Here is a 21,699-nt window from a genome sequence, read left to right on the forward strand (position 1 = left end):
CAGGGTTTTGCTTGGTTGGCGGGGGGAGGTTTTCTTGAAGAGTAGGCCTATTTTAATAATTAATTGTTACTCCCATTAATTAAGGTAGTTAAATTATTAATTTAACGTCACTCTTTACAATCCACAATTGAATTAACTGTGACTAGTAATAAATATTTTAATTAAATATATAGGCCCTATACATTTTTTTTTTTTTTTTTTGGTAGGAAGGTTTGAATGCATTTACGCACACCCTTGCTCCTGCAAGGGTAGTGTGGGACTAACAGAAACAGACTACCCACTAAACACACCTCCCCCCTCCCTCTAAGATGGCTGGGGAGGGCGGTCACAGCGTATCAGGATTTGGTCATGATTTTCCGCAGCCTTTTTCTGTGAACAAGAGAAATTTTACAAACAAATTCTTTCTTAAGCATTAAGAACAGTCAGTAATTGTTTACCTAGACTTTATCCTTTGCAATTTTTTCCTTTGAAACATAGCCTATAAAATTATTTTTTTATAAAGATAGAAGACCAGAAAATATTTGTGAAGCAAGAGGTAATAAAATGGGGTTTTCTTTTCTTTTAGGCATTGTACAAATGCAGTGGGCATCGTCAATATATACAACTTAGCCTAAGGAAAACCATGCAAACGAAACACTCAAAATAGGTCTGCCTCACTAATTGGAGATATAAACAATCAGGTCGCTAGGGCCTATTGTATTTCTTGAAGGAAATAATAATAAAGAAATTTGTCTATTGTCTATGTCACTTTTAAGCGTATTTCTAAGTAAAAGATAAAAGAGACATGTAGGGATAAAAGAGTGTCAGAAAAAGTAATATTGGGGTGAGGGGAGGGTATAAAAACGGAAAGTAAATAAAAGATACATCTAATAACGCTTATAACATAGGCTATATTTACACTTATACTGTTAACTCATAAGACGGTAGATATACTGTACATAAAAGATGGTACGGTAAGTGCCGATCCATCTTTTATGTATATTTACCATCTTGTGAGTTAACAGTTTAAGGGTAAATATATGTTTTAGGTGTTATTAAACGTAACTTTTATTTACTTTCCATAAATTTAATAACACGTACAAAGCTGATCAAGAAGTTATTTAGTATAACATCCAAAAAAATTACAAAATACAAGATCGGGTAAAGGGTGGGAGTAGCCAGGTAACAAGGTAGGTAAATAAATTAACGTTAGGTTAGATTATTGTTTATGTAAAAAATAACCTAGCCTACAACATAACACTACCTTATGTGGTCGTTATCACCTCTACGACAGAAGAGCACCTCTTTAATCTCAAATGCTTTTCCGAAGAAATTATTTAATCGTAATATATTCTTAGAAATTTGTTTTGAGTGACATATCTTCCTAGTAAAAAATTGCAGGTCTAGGCAAACAATTAACGAACAGTCATAAGGCATTCCCGCCAGGATTCTCCATATCCTTCTGTAAACAAGATAGAGGAATTTCACATATATACATAAATTTCTTAAGCATTAAGAACAATCAACTAAAATAAAGAATACATGCATAAACTAGGCTCTACCACCTAATTTGAAAACTCAGCTATGCGTAACATAGGCATACATTCTTATCTATCGTTTCAAACTTTGAAGCCGTGCACCGCACTTTGCCACCAGGCAGCTCGTGTACATCATCAAAGGTTTCCCTCGGATGATGGTCTCCCAAGTGCAGTCACAGCTCACGGCATACAATGCTTTCTCCCTGAATGAAAAAGCTAGCTATAGTGCATGCACCCTTAAACTGATTATCAAACTTATATTAGTTTTTTATTTTATTTTTATCAATTGAATTAGTTAAACTTAGGCCCTATTAAAATTGTGAATACAATACCCGGTAGCCCTGGCCACGAGGATAAATAAGGCAGAAACTTAAAATATGTGCTGTTTAAGACTCAGATATGAAAATTGAATATTTCATTGAATAATTTCCTAATCTATTTAATAATAAATTTACTAATCAAAATGAATTGATAATTTTTTAGACATTTAGAGCCTAACTTAGGCCTTCTCTTATAAATAGATAAGTTATTAATTTAACTATTTCAAAGGCAATAACTTAGGCTAGGGCCACACTTGGCGACTTAGTCGCGGCGACTTTTTTTCGCGCGACTTTGACGCGACGACAAAGTCGCTGGGGGTGGCCACAATAGGCGACAATTTTAACCTTTTAGTTTCCTTTTTACCATACCAGTAAAAATAAAGTTTCGAGATGTTATATTGTACTGTTAAAATCGTGTCATTGATTATGGAAATAAATAAGGATCTATGACTGTTTATGTATGTTTTTGGATGATCTTAGAATACATTGATGTTTTTTACTGTTATTTGCAGTATCATACAATTCAAGCGGATCTTACAAATTAAATCATATAGTTAAAGTATTTTCGTACGTGCACCGGTGCCACTTTATATTTCGTACTAGGTCACGTAATAGTTTTTAACCATTTACCAGCAACAAAGGAATACAATTTTTACTAAAGTGTTAAATTATGTTTTTAAAACCAATGTGGATGTCTAAATCGTCAGATCACTGTTTAATGCTTGATGTTGCTATCTCTTGTATATCTAAATACCCCAGCCGCAAAAAAAATGCAGACTAAGCGAATTTAAATTCGTTTGGCTAGATTTCCACTAAAATATTCACTTAAACTTGTCGGATTTATTTTCAATTTATATAAGATGAATTTAAATTAATGCTTAGGTTTGTTGGTACAGATAAGGTAACCTAATGAGGTGTGCTTGTTAATTAAAATTTTGATAGCTTAGTACGAAATTAACAATATTTATTAAAATATTGTTATAATTTATGAAAATATATCAATAAACAAGTAAACTAAAACAGTTTATTCTTCATCAAAATGGGCATTTTAAATTTACAATTGTTTAAATTATCTCCGTAACCGTTAGGTTTACAACAACGCTTCAATTAACAAAATCATTTTTTTAGCTCAACAAAACAGTTTGGAAGGAAATTGTGAAATTTATGTTTAGGGGTCAAAAATAAAAAGAACAATTTTATACCCCATTAAACTTAAAGCCCCTTAAACCTCCCATTCCCATGGTCCGATTATTTTGATTTGCGAGCACGTTTGAATTAACGTTGGTTTTAACATTTGTACCAAATTCCACTAAAATTTCATCATTTTTGCTCAAGTTATCGCGCTAATTGTTACATAGACCTATATGTATACACTGTATATGTAAATACATATTACGTATATATGAATTTGAACGGTGGGTGTTTTTGCCTCTGAGGACCTCAAAACGAAAAATCAAATCGGTCCCGGGTTTAGGTCTTACCATGCAACCTAAGGTAATAGTTTATTCCCTATAGCGAAAATTCGCCATAGGGAAGAGAAAACACAGGTATGGAGTGAATTCCCTAAAACTATCGTTTATGGATGGCGTATTTTAATTTTGTAAATTTTTAGTAATATTTTGGATGATCATAGCTTTGGCGAGCTATTGACATTGAAGACGACGCACAACATTTGAAAAATACACGAGGTTTTGGATTCCTGTTATACCAGAAGAGTTAAATCTCATATATTCTACAGCACACATGTTAACATGTCAACACTTATTTTGTCGATGACAATATTGGTATTTTGAAAGCATATTTACCATTCAACAAATCCAGTCCATAACTGTACAATACAGTATAGATATGAAAATAGAGCAGCAAAGGGTGTGTGAGCGAGCGACTTGTCGCCTAGTATGGCCGGTGCCATAAGATAACATGAGGAGCGTATTTGTCGCCGAGACCGAAAAACGCTCCCGGTCGCGTTTGTTTTTCTGTCGCCAGTGGTCGCTGGTCGCGAGTCGCTTAGTGTGGCCGCCTCCATTTAATTTAATGCAACGCACTTTCATTCCTTGACGCAGCGACTTTGTCGCCGCGACAAAGTCGCCAAGTGTGGCCCTAGCCTTAGACCTAAACTCAACTGAAAGGCCCAACTTACTTAAAATAAACCTAGACCTACCACTACAAAAACTGCAATCTAACAAATTCACACACAAACACAAACACAACTCAACCTAACCCTCTTTCTTGAGGAATCCGAAAAATATAGGTTAAGTGAACACTTAAAACTTAATAAATAATTCATGAACGTAAAACATTTAATTGTCAATACCTAATAACAAATCAGCTTCAGCACACTCACAGCACTTTAATTTTCATAATCATAAAACACCTTTTCAAGCAGCTCAAGTCAAAAGTAAATAAACAGTAAAGAATAAACACCTTTTCCTTTACAAAACCAAAACCACAATGCACAGTTTGCTTGCAACTGCTGCAACTGTTGAATGAAACAACTATCTAATCAGGACCAATACAGAGTTACAGTGAAGCTATTACACAAATAGCTGTTATCCCAGGAACTGTTCCAAGGACTACTGTGCATGTGGAAGTGGAGGTGCTCGTGGGTACAGAACGTCGAGTGTCATCACTATCCCCTAGTTTTAGTTTTGTCCTTGTCGTCTGGTAAAAGTAAAAATAAAACAAATACAAAACAACAAAACCTGTTGACTGAAATTAAGTTAACCTTGTCCTTGTCATGTGGGTTGAATTTCTAGGCGTGCGGTTATAATTTCTTGATTTCTTGTAGAGTTGAAGTAATTGTTGAAGTAATTCTACATTCAACTAATTTGATAGTTCACATATTTGTTGTTTCATTATAGTTTGTTCTTGTTGTTGAAAAATCTAAAAAATGATGTTTGTAAACAGTTTTACCAGTGTCAAGTGTCTAATGAAATTGCAGAGGAAAACTAAGATGTCTTTTATTTTTAAAAGAGTAAGTTAAGAAGAACTGTGTGTAGGCCTATGTGTTGTTGTTTTGTTTCAATAGGCGACTTAAGTTATTTAAAGCCAATCTTTATAAGGTTGGGTTACCTAACCTAGCATGTTGCTAGGCATGGCCTCAGTTACACTTTACAAGTGCAGAATAAACATTTTCCTTTTCTTGACTAAGTTAAATGATCATTGAAAATATGTCATGCGTCAATATGGTGCAGTATTAAATAAAAAAATTGGTACTTTCCTGTTAAAGGGAACATTCATTATTATCGATGATTTTTTTCGATACATCGATATTTTTGTTTTCCGATCAGATTTATTACAAATTGACAACAACAACTAACTGGTCTTGTTTAGGCTAAAATAGTCTATATGGATTAAGAAATAAAACTGTCCTAAGCTAACCTTACATAACCAACCAAACTTGCTGTACCATTTAAAACTTCCGTTTGGGTTTGATAATAGAAAAGGCAAGTTAAACACGGTATTTTTAAATGTTACAGCAAGTTTGGTTAGTTATGTTAGGTTATTTTTTTAGAACAGTTTCATATACTGAATAATATTTATCGTAGTTGTCAGCTGATATGTTTCAATTTGTTAATATCGATATATCGAAAAAAATCATCGATAACAATGAATGTTCCCTTTAACAGGAAAGTACCAAAAAATTGTGTTTTTGTTGTAAATTTCCAAGTTTGCTTATAAATTGTAATGTTCTGAGTTCTGATATCATATTTCTCATAAAATCGAAAAACATCTATATAGTTTACAATGTAATATTGAATTTGACCTTGATTTAGTTTGATAAGGTTATTATAATATAGCCTTTTTAGGAACAAAACCTTATTGCAGTAAAACCTCAGTACTTAACACACCATTAACTTATGATCACTATTGTGGTTTAGCTGAAAAATATCATCTAAATTGTCTGTGAGTAGTGCTGCAACCTAGTAACGCATTGAACAAATTGCTGTAGTGCTATCTGTTAGCAATCGTTGGTGTCAGCTTAAATACCGGTTTTTACTCCTCTGTCTCCAAGCACAGGTAGCCGAGGTGACTAGGGTGTGTGTCACTTGGCAAGTGGCATTCGTTTGCTCAGGAACGAATCCTGTCCAGTGTGGCAAACAATTGGTGACCTGTGTGTTTGTAGCGATATAGGCTACTACAACCACTGGGACATAGTGAGGTGTTCATATTCTTGGTTTAAACATAGGCCTACACCTCGAATCATCGGATTGAGCGAATCTTTTTGCTGAGTGGTTGTTAGTGTATCCTATGAACATGCAGGTCACATGGCCGTTTTGCTACGTTTTGTTAAAATACCGTAACCTTAGAGTCTCTATATCCCTTAGAGATTTTAGTAAAAAACAATAACTTATATTGTTACATCTCTAAGGGTTAACCTTTAGGCAATTTTACTTGCTACTTAGTGAAAGTAAGAAGAATGAAAGGTATACAACCAGAAGAATCACCTAAGTTTTTATAATAGGTTTAACAAAATAGGACCAGGCCTAACTTATTTCTTTAGTTAGAAAGAATGGCCAAAGCTTCTACTTTTAGGCTTTTTATCAATAAACAATTTGTTGTCAGTTTTCATCTGGAATCCCAGTTTCACAAGATGTTGAGACAGTAGAAGCTTTACCTCACCTTACAGATGGGTTCGGTCGACAGCATACCTACCTGCGGATATCACTTACAGAGCGATGCAACCTTAGATGTGAGTCACACAAATTTCTGGGCACAGGTGGTTCTGCTTCAGAATTGACCAATGAAATTTACTGTAGGGTACAAAATTCAAAGTACTGTAGGACTATTACGTGTCAATTTATATAAGCCTAGGCCTATTAAAACTTGTTCAGCTAAGATGTCATTCTTAGTTCTCATTTCAGCGAGACAAACTTGCATAATGGTTTCATTATGGCCATAGATAGGCCAGATATGTTTACTTTGTTTTCAAATTAATTTGGCCCCACTGTAACTTCTAATTTATTAGGCTACCTCTTTGTAAATTCTTGATATTTATTTTACTAGCAATAAACATCAACGGCTCAGCCTGTAGTCCAGCCCACAAAGTATCTTTAAGGGTTTAAAAATGTATTTTCAACACAATTATGTTTCAGTTTCTTGAAGATAAAATGCAATGCTGCCATTGGTTTTAGTACACTGTAACTTTAAATTTAGGCCTACATAAGTTGCCTACTTCAGTTATAAGTTTACAATTAAACATAATGCTGTTCTAATGGTCAGGCCAGTACTGTATGCCTGAGGAAGGGGTCAACTTGACACCTCGCAATCACCTGTTGACGACAGAGGAAATTTTGCGTCTCGCAGCATTGTTCGTACGTCAAGGAGTCACTAAAATACGTCTCACAGGAGGCGAGCCTACCGTACATAAAGAAATCATCCATATCGTAGGTAGGTGTTTGTAAAATATTGTTGTTTCTACGAACAGAATGCAATTTTTCATAGTATCGTTTAATACCTAGCACAATTGTAATAATGTAATTTAGTTTTTAGAGAGAAAGATTATACCGTCCTCAGTACGGTAATCCTCTCACTTTATTCTGCGTTTTAAGTATTTAACACAATTATATTCTCTTAGCCTATCACAATAACCATAGATAAAACATACTCCCTTAGTAGATTTCTCATCCTTATGGAACAGCTGAAGACAATTTTATTGTTAGTTCATGTACGGTTTATGTAGAGGTCGTGTTTTGTTTACACAGGGTTGCCACCAGCCATGAAAACCTTGAAAAGCGTGAATTATGCGTGAATTTAGGTGACCATGAAAAAGTGCGTGAATTATGCGTGAATTTCGTCATTGGACCATGAATTCTCAAAATCATTATTAACAATTCAGCCAAAACCCCTAAATGTGCTGAATCAAATACTCCGTATTAAAAATTAAAACCATTCTCGAAATGAACACCGAGATAAAACGTCAAAGTGGGAGTGTCGAGATAAAAAGTTTTGTTGCCATGCCACGAACAGAAACGATTGCGTAGTTTATTCAAGGTCAAATCCGATCGTAACCGACGTCTGCCGAGTAGTCTAGAGATGGGAATTATCGTTGTTTTCCGGCAACGGTTATAACGATAACGCACTGCCCAATAACGTGTTGCGGCAACCTGTTATTTCAATAACGATTGCCAACTCGTTAACTCGTTGCCGCTATAAACCGTTGTCCGCCGGTCGGTGTTGCGACGTTCAGTTATCATTGTCGGTTGATCAGTTCAGTTTTCAGTTGTAGTCGGGAGTCGGGCGTTGCCGCGTTGTCCAGACAGGATGCGTTATACTAGTTCGTTTCAGAAGTTATCGTTGCTCTGGTAGCGTTACGGCAACGGCACTAATGGCAATGCATGTTTTCGTTTTCGTTGTCCGCGCGGCTTTCCTGCAACATTGTGTAGATAGATACGTTATTATAATAACAGGGAGTTCTCCGCAACGTGTTGCCGCGATAACGTTGCCGTGGCCGCAACACTGTTATTCATCCTGTTATGTTATAACGCCCATCTCTACCGAGTACCGATCTACCGATAAAATCTATGCTTTCGGAGCTAAAACATCGATCACATCGATGTTTGTTCCGAGTTTCTCGACTGTTCTCTGCACTGTAACAGCCAATTAACCTAAAACCAATACAATTCAGTTACGGAAAACATCAATATTTCATTACTTTTGTTGGCCTAAAAGACCGATGTAACAAATCAAATCATCGGTTCGGTAATCTACCATCGAAATAAACAAATAACTTCGAACATCGATAGAAAAGACATCGATGTTTCGAAAACATCGACAATCGGGATTGATGCTCGCTCTCATTCTCTACTCTAGTGTTCGTGTGGAGTGGAAGGAAATTCAGAGTAACCATAACCTAAAAGTTTTAAACTGATCTGAGTGATCTGAAACTTAGAAACGAGTCAAACGTTTGAAGTAGTGGTGGACACTGGACAGTAAGATCACTTGTTGCACTCGTGATTCCGTTTTGTGCTTCTTATAATTGATTACCCAACACTCAGTGGAACAAGTGTTCAAATTAAATATTTTTTATTACTGATATATTATACTTCCGATACTTTACAACGTTAAAATAAGAAGTACCTTGCCTTGCCATAAAGGTCAAAATGGCTTGCGCCGGCTGGAACTTAATCGTCTGCTGTGTTTGTTTTGGTCTAATATGTCGTCATTTCAAACTACTGTCAGTGTTTAGTTAATGTGTTACAACGTGAGATTAAGTTTATTTATTTAGGCCTAAGTTGCAAGAAGTCAATGTTGTGCTGAAAAATGGTGATTTCGTTCTGAGGAAGGTAAATGTAAATGTTTTGTTGAAGCATTAACTAGGTGTTTTCAGTCAATACGAATCTAACTAATGAGATGTAAATTTAATTAAATAATTGTTTTAACTGTGATTTAAACCTGTGTAGGCAAATAATAATATATAAGTTAAACTGATCCAATCTGAAGAAACATCCTCCTAACTAAGTTTATTTTAACCTTTTCTGTAATGTAATTAATTATTTTTGTATTACTTAATGTAAGTTAGCCTATGTCTAAACTTACATACATTCCATAACTTTTGTTTCGTTCTTAGCTTTAACTAAATATTTATTTACATAATCTTACCTTTTTAGAGTGTTATTATCAGTCAGTCGGTAACCTTTAATCTTCTCAATAAATAAAAGTTGGTTCAGGCCTAACTTAGCCTAGATTCAGCTTTGGATTACAATGTTGTAGGCTAGCCTACTGTGTTACTGTATAAAGTAATAAATTGCATGTGCGTTTTAGTAGGCCTAGATATGGCCCATTACTAAGATAACCGTTTCTTGATCATGTTCTTAACATTTGTTTTTATAGTAGCCTATTATCTTAATTTGATATTTAGACAGTAAAGTTGTAGGCCATTGCTGGATTAACTAAGTTAAACCTTTTATGTTTAGATGCAATGTTTTTTAGGTTAGGCCTAGACCTAACTACCAATCCGACTTATTTTTTTATTTATTATTTCTTCTAACGTTTGAATTTATCATTAGGCCTATGATGTTGTTAAATCAGATGTTTCAATTTTTTAAATAATTACATCGTATTATCACACACAAGATTTTTATTAATATCCTTTTTCATCTGTGATTTTACTTTTTTTAGACTGGATAAATTATATTAAATTCTTATTTTTAACTCTAAAATAAACGCATGAAATGTGTTTTATTTGATAGTAGCACACAAAACTATATATTGTCGATAAATTAATGTACAATTCTGAACTAGGCAACACTCTTTTATGGTGAAATTGTGCGAGCATATACCCCATGAATTTTTCAAAACTACCAATGAAAACCTTGAATTATGCATGAATTTTTTTATCTCACTTTGGTGGCAACCCTGTTACAATTTGCTTCCCGTTATTACAGCCATTTAAAACCTCGTTTAACCAAATAATACGATCTAATCATAAACAATAACTTGTCCCCTAGTTATATAACCAAACAGTAAAGCACAAACCAAGAAATTAACCCTAAAATAATGGAAACAAAGTTTCATCGACACTAGCGCCTTTGTGTCACGTACATGAACTAGACACGAAAAACGTGCCTCAAAATTTACAATGGGATGAGAAGTCTACTTGTGTTGGTTAGTCTATGCAATAACTTTTAGGCTTTTGCTTGACTATAGTAATTGTTTTGGTCTGTAGTTCATATTTGCTACACGGTTCATATTCAGTTTCTAGTACCGTTATGTCACATATTACCTTGCTAAACTGACAATGTCCCAGACAGCCTTCGCAAGTTGGACGGGCTGGAGACGCTGGCTATGACCACCAACGGGATGGTACTGACTCGTCAACTGGTGGCTCTGCATCGTGCAGGACTGGACCTGCTCAACATCAGTCTGGACACGTTACAACCTGAGCGCTTCTCACAGGTGACCAGACGCGCAGGTTGGCACAGAGTGATCGCTGGAATAGACCTGGCCGTGCAGCTGGGGTACACACCTAAAGTAAGTTTGTAGGTCTTCCAAAATTAACTAGCTTGTATTTAGTATGTAAGAAGCAGCAAACACTTTTAAGGGAAACATTCCAGACCCCTTTTTTGTATATGCTGAGTGAATTTACTGAATGATCTTTTAAAATTATTTGTATTGTAGGCCTGTCTTGTGTTCTTGTTATCATATTTAACATAATAGACTACAGTACAGAGGATTTTGTGTTGAAAGCTTTGTAAAGCACTGATAAATCATTTTAAGCTTTTAATGCAATACTACCGATACCTACTGAGATTCTCTGTTCTGTGAGCTCTGAAATTCACAAACAAATCGGTCTAATTCATATGCACATTAGAAAATGTTAAACTGTACTTTAGTTTGCACCACACGGTGTAATAATAGCGAATTGTACTATGTATCAAAAAAACATTTTGAGTTTGTCTAAATTGCTTAAAACATCATAGTAGTTTGGACTAGGGCTGTAGTTTTACACTGTTGGGATGAATTTGCCTGGAACTTTGTCTAAATGTGCATGTTGATTGTTTTAGTATCACCTATTTAAGACTGTTGTAGGATAAATAATGTTTTTTTTCAACTGCTTGGTAGGTCAAACCCTTAATAGGCCTAAGTCTCGGATGGTTTTTTTTTTGTCAGTCAAGTAGTGAATGTGATGTGTTTGACAGGTGAACGTGGTCGTGATGCGAGGTCTGAATGATGACGAAGTGGTCGACTTTGTCAGCTTCACTCGAGACAGACCTGTAGACGTGAGATTCATAGAGTACATGCCGTTCTCCGGCAACCGTTGGGACGACCAGAAGATGGTGCCTTTCCGAGAGATGTTGGAAACAATCAGAAAACACTTTCCCGACCTGCATCCACTCACCAACCAGCCCAATGACACTTCTAAGGTGAGCTGCGGCAAACTGAAATTACAGAGGTGCAATCGGAGGATGTTTCTAATTGTACACGGTTTTTGTACAAGGTGTCTACCAGTTCTAGCCAATAAAACCTGTGACTTTCAAGTTATATTTTTTCAATAAATAATAATTTTTACTGTTTTGAACTATTCTATACTTTTGACACTTATTGAAACCTTAAATGCTTTCAAAATAAATTTAGTGGCGTTTCAGTCTAACTTCCTAAGAAAATGTGTGATTTTCATGACTAAAGACACCCTGTAGTGACTATTATTAATTCACATTTTCCTCTATCGCCTTTATATGATCAGCCGAAGACAATATTATAAAGCTAGTTTTCTCCAGTTTATTTATGCAGGGGAGTATTTTTGTTTGCTATTATGTTTTAGTAATTTCACATTTTTGATAACAACTGAATAAAAAAATCAAATTATAAACAATATAGCTCTCCTCTAGTATTCCAAACAGCTAAGCTCAAATCATAAAACCTTACTCAAAATAAAAGTAAAAAAAAATTGTTGATGCTAACGCTCAACGTTACAGCATGAAAAAAATAAACTGCCTTCAAATTTTCTCATAAGAAGAGAAGTCTTTCCCCACTATTCAAAGTAAATGGTGTTATTCCTAGTTGTTGTTGAGAGATTTTAAATCGGAGTCTGCCATAGAAAAATAATCTTGATTTGGATTTTAATTTGTGAATTTTTATCATTTAAGAACATTTTATCTGTTTTTTATTAGCTTTTCTAATTTGTTTAATTAGAACCAAGCTGTTATCATATTAACAAGAAGATAACGTTGTGACGCTTAATGTCGAAGTATGTGTACATCAGTTATCAATTATTTGTAAATATTTTTTTGGGTTAATTTGTTGACGACTAATTTTTACTCAAAATTACCTCTTACAACTTACTTTGTTATCAATTATTTGTCAAGGTACACAAACACATATCAGTGATTGCAAACACATCTTCTATAAACTGTTGATAAAATTGAAGTGTACTTATAAATAGTTTCTTGCACAATGATTGTGAAATAAGTCTTGGTTTGTAGAATATGTAGGGCCATTGAAATGAATCTAGATCTGCTCCTTGAAGTGCCGAACAATTAAGTAATACAAGTACCTCGTAAATGTACATTGCTCATTCATAGTTTTAATCATAGAATTTTCGATACAGAAAATTCTTAATACTGTAAAACATTAAAAGCTCTTTACACAATATGCAGCAATATCCTCCACAGAAATACATTGAATTAATACAACAATAACAATTTATAGCATACAATATTCTAGTAATGTATACAAGAAAAATAATTTAATTATTAAACTAATTTTATTAACAAACCTAAGTTGTTAATAGAGCCTCAATACATACACAGTATATATTTTTAGAAGTCTGTTATATGCTATTTTATATACCTACTAAAATAGTAAGTAATTACGAATATTTTAAAAATATGCCTCGTTTATTTACTTTGCTCTGTAAATTTGGAAAGAAACAGATAATGGTGATGACATTCAATAAACTAAAATAAAATAAATAAGTAAATTTAAAAACAAAAAGTATCTCAATTCATCTGGGTTTTAGTGTTTATTTAATGTGAAATAATATTGCTAACCCTCTTAACAAATAAATGTTACAACTTTTTTCAAGTTTGGGAGTTTAGAGGTTTATCTGCTGTCAATAAATTCTACCACTCCTTCCAGAAAATTTGTGTTTAATTCAACCTTATCTTAATATTTTACTCTTCAACCCTTAGAGTGTCTGGTCAATAATTTGTATTTTGTAAGACCATAGACAAATAGAATTACATATTGACCAACAGCAGTGTTGCGGTTAGCATAAGTTCTGCCGTCCACCCCTAGGAGTGCTGTGTAATTACGTAGCACGAGCGCCTTAACTACACGGCGCTCCAAGCGGTGGACGCCAGAACATATGCTAACTGCAGCACTGCTGTCAGTCTATATTTAATTATATTTTTCTATAGTAAGACTTCTTTTGTTTGCCTTTTAATTTAATTTAACCTGTTTTTGAATTGTAACTGCATTTTCATTTTTGAAGTCTTGCCTTCTGGATTACTAACAGTTACTAATCTAGAGGTAAAATACCTTGTTGGCCACGTAATCCTCGGCATTCCTTGTTATACGTTGATAAAATAAATCATATTCCCACGTCAATGTGTCGAATAATAAATAAAAAATAATATACCTAGTAAGGTTTGTTTGCAAATTTTGCAGATTGCTGTTCTTTTAGACACAGGTTTTTAACAAAAAGTAAGTTGATATTTTATGAAAGGGATTGTGAAAAAAATGAAATAAATAGTGTTTTCTTGATTTGCAGGCATACAAAGTGCCGGGCCACAAGGGCCAGGTTGGATTCATCACGTCCATGAGTGAGCACTTCTGTGGCTCCTGCAACCGTCTGCGGCTCATGGCGGACGGAAGCTTGAAAGTGTGTTTATTCGGCAACACTGAAATATCTCTCAGGTCTGTCTATTTAATCAGGTGGATTATGTATTTGTGAATTAGCATTATTGCTGGTACACATTTCTATCTGCAGTAATAAAAAAATTAAGATATGTTATAACATGATTCAGTAGGTCTAAATAGGCCATAGAGATACAATCTCACATTCAGTCATGCCTAATCTCAGTAAAAAAATTCCAAGGCAAACTAAAAGTATCTAAAAAGTAAGGTGTTAAAAGTATCGAGAACTAACGCATATTCGAGCTAAGTGGAACTACAATTTAAATTGTAAACCAAAACATACAACGTCATTATCAATTGATTACAAGTTACTAGTGTACCTGTTGCTCGAATTCAAGTAATTGCTAAGTATTACAGGCGTTATTTCAAAACTAATAACAAGTCATAATTTCCGATGACTTGAAAAAAGTCTACTGAAAGATAATGTTATCAATCACTCCACTCTAGTTATCGAATCTGAAAACAAACTCACTATGACAACAAATGCTCACTCCACTCCAGTTATTGAAACTAAAAACTAACTCATTCTGAAAACGAACGCTCTTATGTGTATTATGAATAGCTGCAATTAATACATACAAACTATTCTTTTTTTTTTTTTTTTTTAAAGAGGTTGGCGGCCTCTTTTAACCTTGCATTTGCCCGTCCACATAGACTAAGCGCCCGTGCGTGGATCGTTTACAGCAAAGCAAGGAGTGAGCCGGTACAGTACAAAGGTGAACTGTACTGATAAAATGTTATCGGCAGTGACCAGGATCCGAACCCACGACATCGCTGCCTTGGGCCCGAAGTCCGCGACGCTACCGACTGAGCCACCGACTCACTACCCATCAACAAAAGTAAACAAAATATTCCCTTCATAAGAAATACATTGGCATTTTGATGGCCTGTCGGGCAAAGCCCTAGGACTTTTATTGCAGGAATTGTTGAAAGGGGGTGTCTACACAAAAAATACTTAATTATGACACATCGTTTGTAAAAATCCGTCCTTTATTAACGGAGGAGTAGTGTTTTGTAGAAACCGCCTTCACGTATTATATAAGGATTGGTGACAAGTGGGATTAGAACCCAGAAGTCATGTTATAAGATTAGCAACCCCCACGTAGTCTTGATGATGATCATCCTTTTTTTAACAAAAAAGTAAGTAGTAGCCTCAGAACGTATCCTATCCTGCTGTAACAGTTGGAATAAATTCGTGTTTTTTTTTTTTATTCCAGGGACGCGATGAGAAGTAACTGTAGTGAGGAGGATCTTCTGTGTATGATTGGTGCAGCTGTCAAACGGAAGAAATTCAAACATGCTGGTAAAGATTTAATTTATTTTAATTGTTGTTTTTTTTAAGAAAGTAACACTAAGTTTGATTACATAACGGAATAAGGAACAGTTACCGGTATTCTATTAAGAAAAAAGTTTCACTCAATTTATAGCACACTAAAGTCGACGACTTAATGTACTTGATATCTAGCCCCTCCAAGAGAGCTAGTTTTTAAAAGATAGGCAGTAGATTGTTTTAGATTTTTTTAGGTTATGAACTGTCTGGAACAATTGTTAACTTGTTAAGTGAGTAACTTTTGTGTATTGGTTCCTTCTTCATGTGTAACCTTAATTAGTTTTTTTTTTGTGAAGGAAATAGTTATTCAACTTTTTCTCTTTTTACTAAAACTAGAGTTTTTCCTCCTCGTAATTTCCTTTTTATGCATTCCTCATAGCCTTTGTTTTATTTATCTGTTAAAAGTTTGCCCTAGATCAGTTTAACTAAGAAAAGTAAGTATCAAGCTCATTGTTGGTATTTGTAAAACCATTGACTTTTATGAAGTTCCATCCCATCAGGAGCCAATTCTGTGTTTTAAAAGAACATAGTAGGATGAGTCACTCACAGAGTGTTCTGTAGTCTAAAATTACATTTCCACTTAGTTTGTGATACTATAACAGTTGACATAAGAGATCCTACAGTATACTATTAAATGTTCTATTTGTTCACAGTAAGTTAATGGTATTTATTTTTTGCATCTTGTAGTCAGATATTACTACTGTTATAATACAGCTTTCCTTTTCATCCGTCAATTAACCTGTCCAATTTAAGTAATTTTTAGGATTCAATATAAATAAACAAAAATACACAATCCACAGAGATTAAACTTGTTTTAGTTTTGTTTAGGATGATAGTATATTAGTATGAAGATGTTTGCAACATGGAGTATTAAATAGCAGAAACATAACTAAGCTACTTGCATTATTGTTGCAGGCATGTTCAACTTGGCTAAAATGCCCAATCGACCCATGATCTTAATCGGTGGATAGCTGTCATGTAGGTAGGCTGTTGAGAGAATATTTATAATGTCTTTTCTCAGATAATAATTTAAATTAAATCAATTTTCACTTGTAAGGATTGAGAAAAAAATTGATTGATTTAAAAAAAAAAATCAATTATGTTAGTACAGAAATTTTTCTTTTTATTTTAGTTTTAGTTTATATTTTGTAATTGTAACGTTAAGAAGTATGTATTTAGTATTCTGTACATTATGTGGAAAATAAACATATTATTTCATTCATTCATTTCATAAGCGATTTGTGCTATAAGATGGAACTATGATATCGTGTTTCACAATTTTGAAATTTGGAACAAAGCCTTGTATAGGTGTGGAGTTTTAGAAGTTGAGATAGACTTTTTGTAATTAACTAATGCACTTAAAATAACTTTGGTACAATACCTCAGTACTGTTAATTAAAGTCTGGTTTTTTATTTTAGTAAATAATTGTCATTGAGTTTTTAAAATCAACCGACTTTAATTCACCTAATTCCAGTCACAAATAAACCCTAAATGACTTGAGATTTCTATCATATTTGAAGTTTTTTTTTACGGAAGGGAAGGGTCCAAATCATTATCTTGTTACTATCTATGTTTTAGTCTTGTTCTTAAAAAATATAAAGTCTGGAAATGAGTCTTTTGCAATATTGGGCCCAACTTTGTGAGATAAATGGTAACTTCCATTGTAGAATAACTGATTGACTATTTTCAATAGATATATTTATTTATTATAGCGTAAAGAAAGTGACACTAATTTGTCTTTCTTTTCAGATAACACAAGGATATTTTTGCCCAGAACAATAAAATTCAGAATAAACGATCAAATCTCAACTCCCTCAGTCTGGAAGCAACAATGGAACAACCACCAGTTCACCCCAATCACCATTTACAAACCTAATCAAACGCACACTAGGATGTACAGCAAACTAACCCATGTGGACGGAGACGGGAAAGCTTCGATGGTGGACGTCGGTGCAAAGCCGTTGTCGAAACGTACAGCCGTGGCTGAGGCTACAGTCCACGTCGGGGAGGAGGTAGCGGAGCTGATAGCAGCCAACAACATGAAGAAAGGCGACGTGCTTACAGTGGCGCAGTTGGCAGGCGTGATGGGCGCCAAGCGGACGTGGGAGTTGGTACCACTGTGTCACCAGGTGGCGCTGTCACATGTAGACGTGAATGTGAGATTGGTTGGCAGCACTGTGCGAGTGACAGCGTCGGCTGCGTGTGTGGGACAGACAGGGGTGGAGATGGAAGCATTAACCGCTGTCACGGTGGCAGCCCTGACTGTCTATGACATGTGTAAGGCTGTGTCTCGTCAGATGGTCATCTCTGATGTGCGTCTTGTGTCCAAGACTGGCGGCACTAGAGGTGACTATGTCAGAGAGGTTAGTTGAATCAACCAACTCCAATGTAAAGTGTCCATGTTAAGCTCCTTTTTTTGGTATTTTCCATGTAGAATCTAACCAACATAATATGCTTGCTAATGAGAAAGGAAAGGTTATTTTTTAAAGGAAAAATGACTTGGGTAAATAAATTTTCTATAGAAAAATGAAACTAGGCCTACACCTGAAATAGTCTCAGGCATTTGATGAAACAAAGTTTACATAGTACTTTTAGGGCAACTTCAGACGTACATTTTTTTAACATTCCCTTCAAAAACAATTTCATTATTCAATTGCTTCACTAAGACAGCAACACACTTTCTGTACATATTTTAAGCTGAATATGAACCCCCAATATATGAATAGTTAGTGTACAATATGGTTGGTTTAAGGCTTTTTCTTTTGCCAGAACCATTATTTTATTAATTCCCAAAGATCGGCCAACAGTAGATCCAGTTTTGAACAAATATTAAGAAAGGCATTGATAATCACAGATAATCACAATTGAGTTACAAAAATACAATAGACCTCTACCCAGTTTGTAAGATTCTAATTGAGTTTTTTTTTTTTTACATTGTACAACGTCTATGTTTTGCTTACTTCAGGTTTGTCATAATTACTCATAGCCCACTGCGATCCAAAAGACCTTTTAATGTTGTCTTAATCGGTCAGTTGACCAGCTGTACTGGGTGTGGCCTTTTGGATGGCAGCTCGGATAAATTTCACATCAGTTGTCCCTGCCAACCGAATGGCCAGTGGTCCTGCCACTTCCCCCATTAAAAGACCAGTAACACTGACCAAAGAACATGATTTTTACAGAAACCAAATTTTTATTTGTTTTTATGTCTGCGGAATGGTGAAATCCTAAGAGCAACTTTGAAACTAAAATTCCAAGCTGATACAAAGAGAAAGACAGCCACAGAACACTTGCTAGTGTCAGGGACAGCTGATGATACCATAAAATAATTCCACATCGTTTACACTTCAGGCACAATTTTCATTGACCATTTCTTAATCTTAAATGTTTTGTTTTGCTACTCATGAATCCAGAGATTGGCGTTAGGTTAAACATTATTTTTCTGAAGGATTGTTGTTGTTTATCTGTCCATAAACTGTCTTAACACGTTCGCTCTGACCGGGCCACTAATGAAATTTCAGTCAATAGCAAATTTGTAAACAAATTACCATATTTAAAAAAGTTTTTTTGTTAAAATAAATATAGGTAAATGTCAAAGTTTTCCAAAACTTAATAAATTGGTAAAAAAAATATCGGAGCGAACCTGTTAATTTCTAAGAAAAGAGCTTTATATATATATATATTTTTCTAGACAAGGATTAAAAAATTAACTATTGTTTGGCATCAATATGTATTTATTTACACAACAGGGAAATACAAGGCTGTGATATATTCAACCATTAATGTGTTAAACATTTTATATAATTGATTGTTATGTATAATTTTGTAGCTGTTTATAACTTCTAGTATTTAAGAAAACCTACTTATATGATATGTAGTGGACCTTATCCGTTAATTCACTACCACTATGTAATTTGTATGTAATAGTACACAATTAAAGGCTAGGTGGTAGGTGTCGGGGCAAGGTACATCAGCATGCGGGGATAGATGTCGGGGCATAAAAGGGGATGGAGATTGGCGTCAGTTGGGTTCCTCAACCCAGGCTCTGTCTGCTGACAGAGAATGGAAGGAGACAATTTTAGAGTACCCTGAGATTAATGTAGGCCTACTCATTAATCAATTACGTTAGGCATAGTGTAGTTTTAGCGAATTTCCCCTATAGGGAATAAGCTATTACCGTAGTACTCATAGTGAGACCTGGACCCGGGACCGATTTACTTTTTTGTTTTGAGGTCCCTAGAGGCCAAAAACACCATTAGTTCAAATTCATATACATATATATTTTATATAAATATATATTTTTTTTTATTTGAAAAATCACAAAAGTCTTACAACATTTCATAAACAAAGCTTGCTGCAAAAGCCAGGAAAAATTGACTTGTCTGCCGTTTGTGCCTCTCATTGCTGGCTCACTGTTGGCCACACGGTCTAGCTTTTAGCTTCCCCCACTCCTGTAGGTAGAAGCTGACGCAGCCCATACACTCACGACTATAAAACGCAAATTTTTAATTGCTGCACTATTAAAATGTACAGGGTAGAAAAAAAGTTGCGGGACGGTTAAGTATTTCAAGTAATAAAGATAGAGCTTTAAAACTTGGTACACAGTTACTGGGCATTAACATAATTTTAACACATTATTCCGTGATACACTACCTCTTCAGGGGGACGGCGCGCTAGGAGTCAGAAGAAAATTTTAAATATAAGCACATAAAATTAAAGGTCTTAACTATTCTAATACAATGTCGCAAACTTGAACTCAAACGGACAAACCGAGTCAAAAATGGCAGCCGTTCAAAGATTTCAAGAATCTGCTAGATTGAATCTTTGAACGGCTGCCATTTTATGCTCTTTTGAGCTCAAATTTGTGGCATTATATTTTACTCTTAAAGACCTTTAATTATATGTGCATATCAAGCTATGCATTCGTTTATGATTTATTTCAAACTTCTAGGGGGGGGGGGGGGGGCTCCTGAGGAGATAGCGACAGCGTGCAAATTCAGCGCATCTCAAATCAAATAGCAGTCATTTTTGACTCGGTTGTCCATTGTATTTTACTACCAGTAACTGAGTACCAAGTTTTGAAACTCTATCTTTATTACTTTTTGAAATATTTAACCGTCCCTGTAACTTTTTTTCGACCTTGTATGGGGATGAAATATTTCTAATGCATGTCAAACTCTTTTTACTATTCAAAACTTAATGGCTGTGTTGTTTCTTGCAGAAAAACCCCATTCGAACTCTTTAAACCTGCACATTCACTTAACTCGAGATTAGATGTTTTTAGACAACTGATATTGCTAGTTGAAAATTTATTGCATAAGGCGAAAGGAATCATAGTAAGTATAATATTTGTAATTTCAAACCTATTTTATTAAACAAAAACATATTACATATTAACCATTTCTGAATAGAACAATTTTGTTAAGCGTTTGCCTCAGACATATGTTTGACGTAAGCACGATATTTTTTTCTTTCACTGTGTGATGATAATGTTTCTTACAAAATAGATCACAAAACATCGAATGAAAAAGTATCACGTTTACGTCAAACATAGATATTGGGCAAAATCAAAATCCAAACAAAATTATTTTAATCAGAAATGTTTAATGTTAATTATGTTTTTTCGTTTGATGACGAGTTTGAAATTACAAATATTGTTTTTTCTACCCTTTCTTTGTCATTACTGATTATTTCACCATGTAAAATTTGGAACTAGCAATATCGTCAGTTGTCTAAAAAATCTAAACTGAAATTCAATGTGTAGTTTTAAAAGAGTTCAAATGTGTTATTTTCTGCAAGAAACAAAACAGACAAAGTTTAAAATAGTAAAAAGAGTTTGATGAATTAGCAATTTTTATCTCTATATAATATATATTTATTTCAGCAGAGCAGTAACTAAAAATGTGAGTTTTATTATAGTGAGTGTATGGGCTGTGTCGGCTTCTGCCTATCAGGAGTGGGTGAAGCTAGACAGAAAACTGGACCCGCAGTGGCACTGAGAGTGCAATCCAGCAGTTCTTTACTACGAGGGCTATTCAGAAAGTAAGGAACGTTTCGTTCTCACGCCGCTAGGGGCGCGCACTGATCTCGTACAATTTTATGCGTGCGCATTTCGCAACTCTGCCAGCGTCCAGGCGTGACAACAGGAACATCCTAGCTTTGCCAGTATTTTTG

The 21,699-nt window shown here is 34.7% G+C and overlaps 1 protein-coding gene and 1 long non-coding RNA gene across 2 annotated transcripts; one reads left to right on the plus strand and one right to left on the minus strand.

Moving 5' to 3' along the window:
* Nucleotides 1-225: 225 nt before the first annotated feature.
* LOC128991579 (uncharacterized) lies at nucleotides 226-4,339 on the minus strand. The gene is made up of 3 exons (XR_008490668.1): nucleotides 4,152-4,339; nucleotides 1,244-1,441; nucleotides 226-369 (listed from the first exon to the last, which is right to left on the minus strand). It is a non-coding gene; the product is annotated as an uncharacterized LOC128991579 (long non-coding RNA).
* A 327-nt stretch (nucleotides 4,340-4,666) lies between these two features.
* Nucleotides 4,667-20,435, plus strand: LOC128991577 (molybdenum cofactor biosynthesis protein 1-like). The gene is made up of 8 exons (XM_054414589.1): nucleotides 4,667-4,811; nucleotides 6,404-6,530; nucleotides 7,061-7,228; nucleotides 10,587-10,810; nucleotides 11,479-11,703; nucleotides 14,052-14,197; nucleotides 15,415-15,500; nucleotides 17,278-20,435. Exons 1-8 carry the CDS (start codon nucleotides 4,728-4,730, stop codon nucleotides 17,898-17,900), a joined length of 1,683 nt encoding a protein of 560 aa, XP_054270564.1. The 5' UTR covers nucleotides 4,667-4,727; the 3' UTR covers nucleotides 17,901-20,435.
* The last annotated feature ends 1,264 nt before the right edge of the window (nucleotides 20,436-21,699 follow it).

Source organism: Macrosteles quadrilineatus, unplaced genomic scaffold (genome assembly GCF_028750875.1).
Source record: "Macrosteles quadrilineatus isolate MER2022 unplaced genomic scaffold, UCM_ALF_1.0 Scaffold_4__1_contigs__length_99947679, whole genome shotgun sequence".
Classification (NCBI taxonomy): Eukaryota; Metazoa; Arthropoda; class Insecta; order Hemiptera; family Cicadellidae; genus Macrosteles; species Macrosteles quadrilineatus.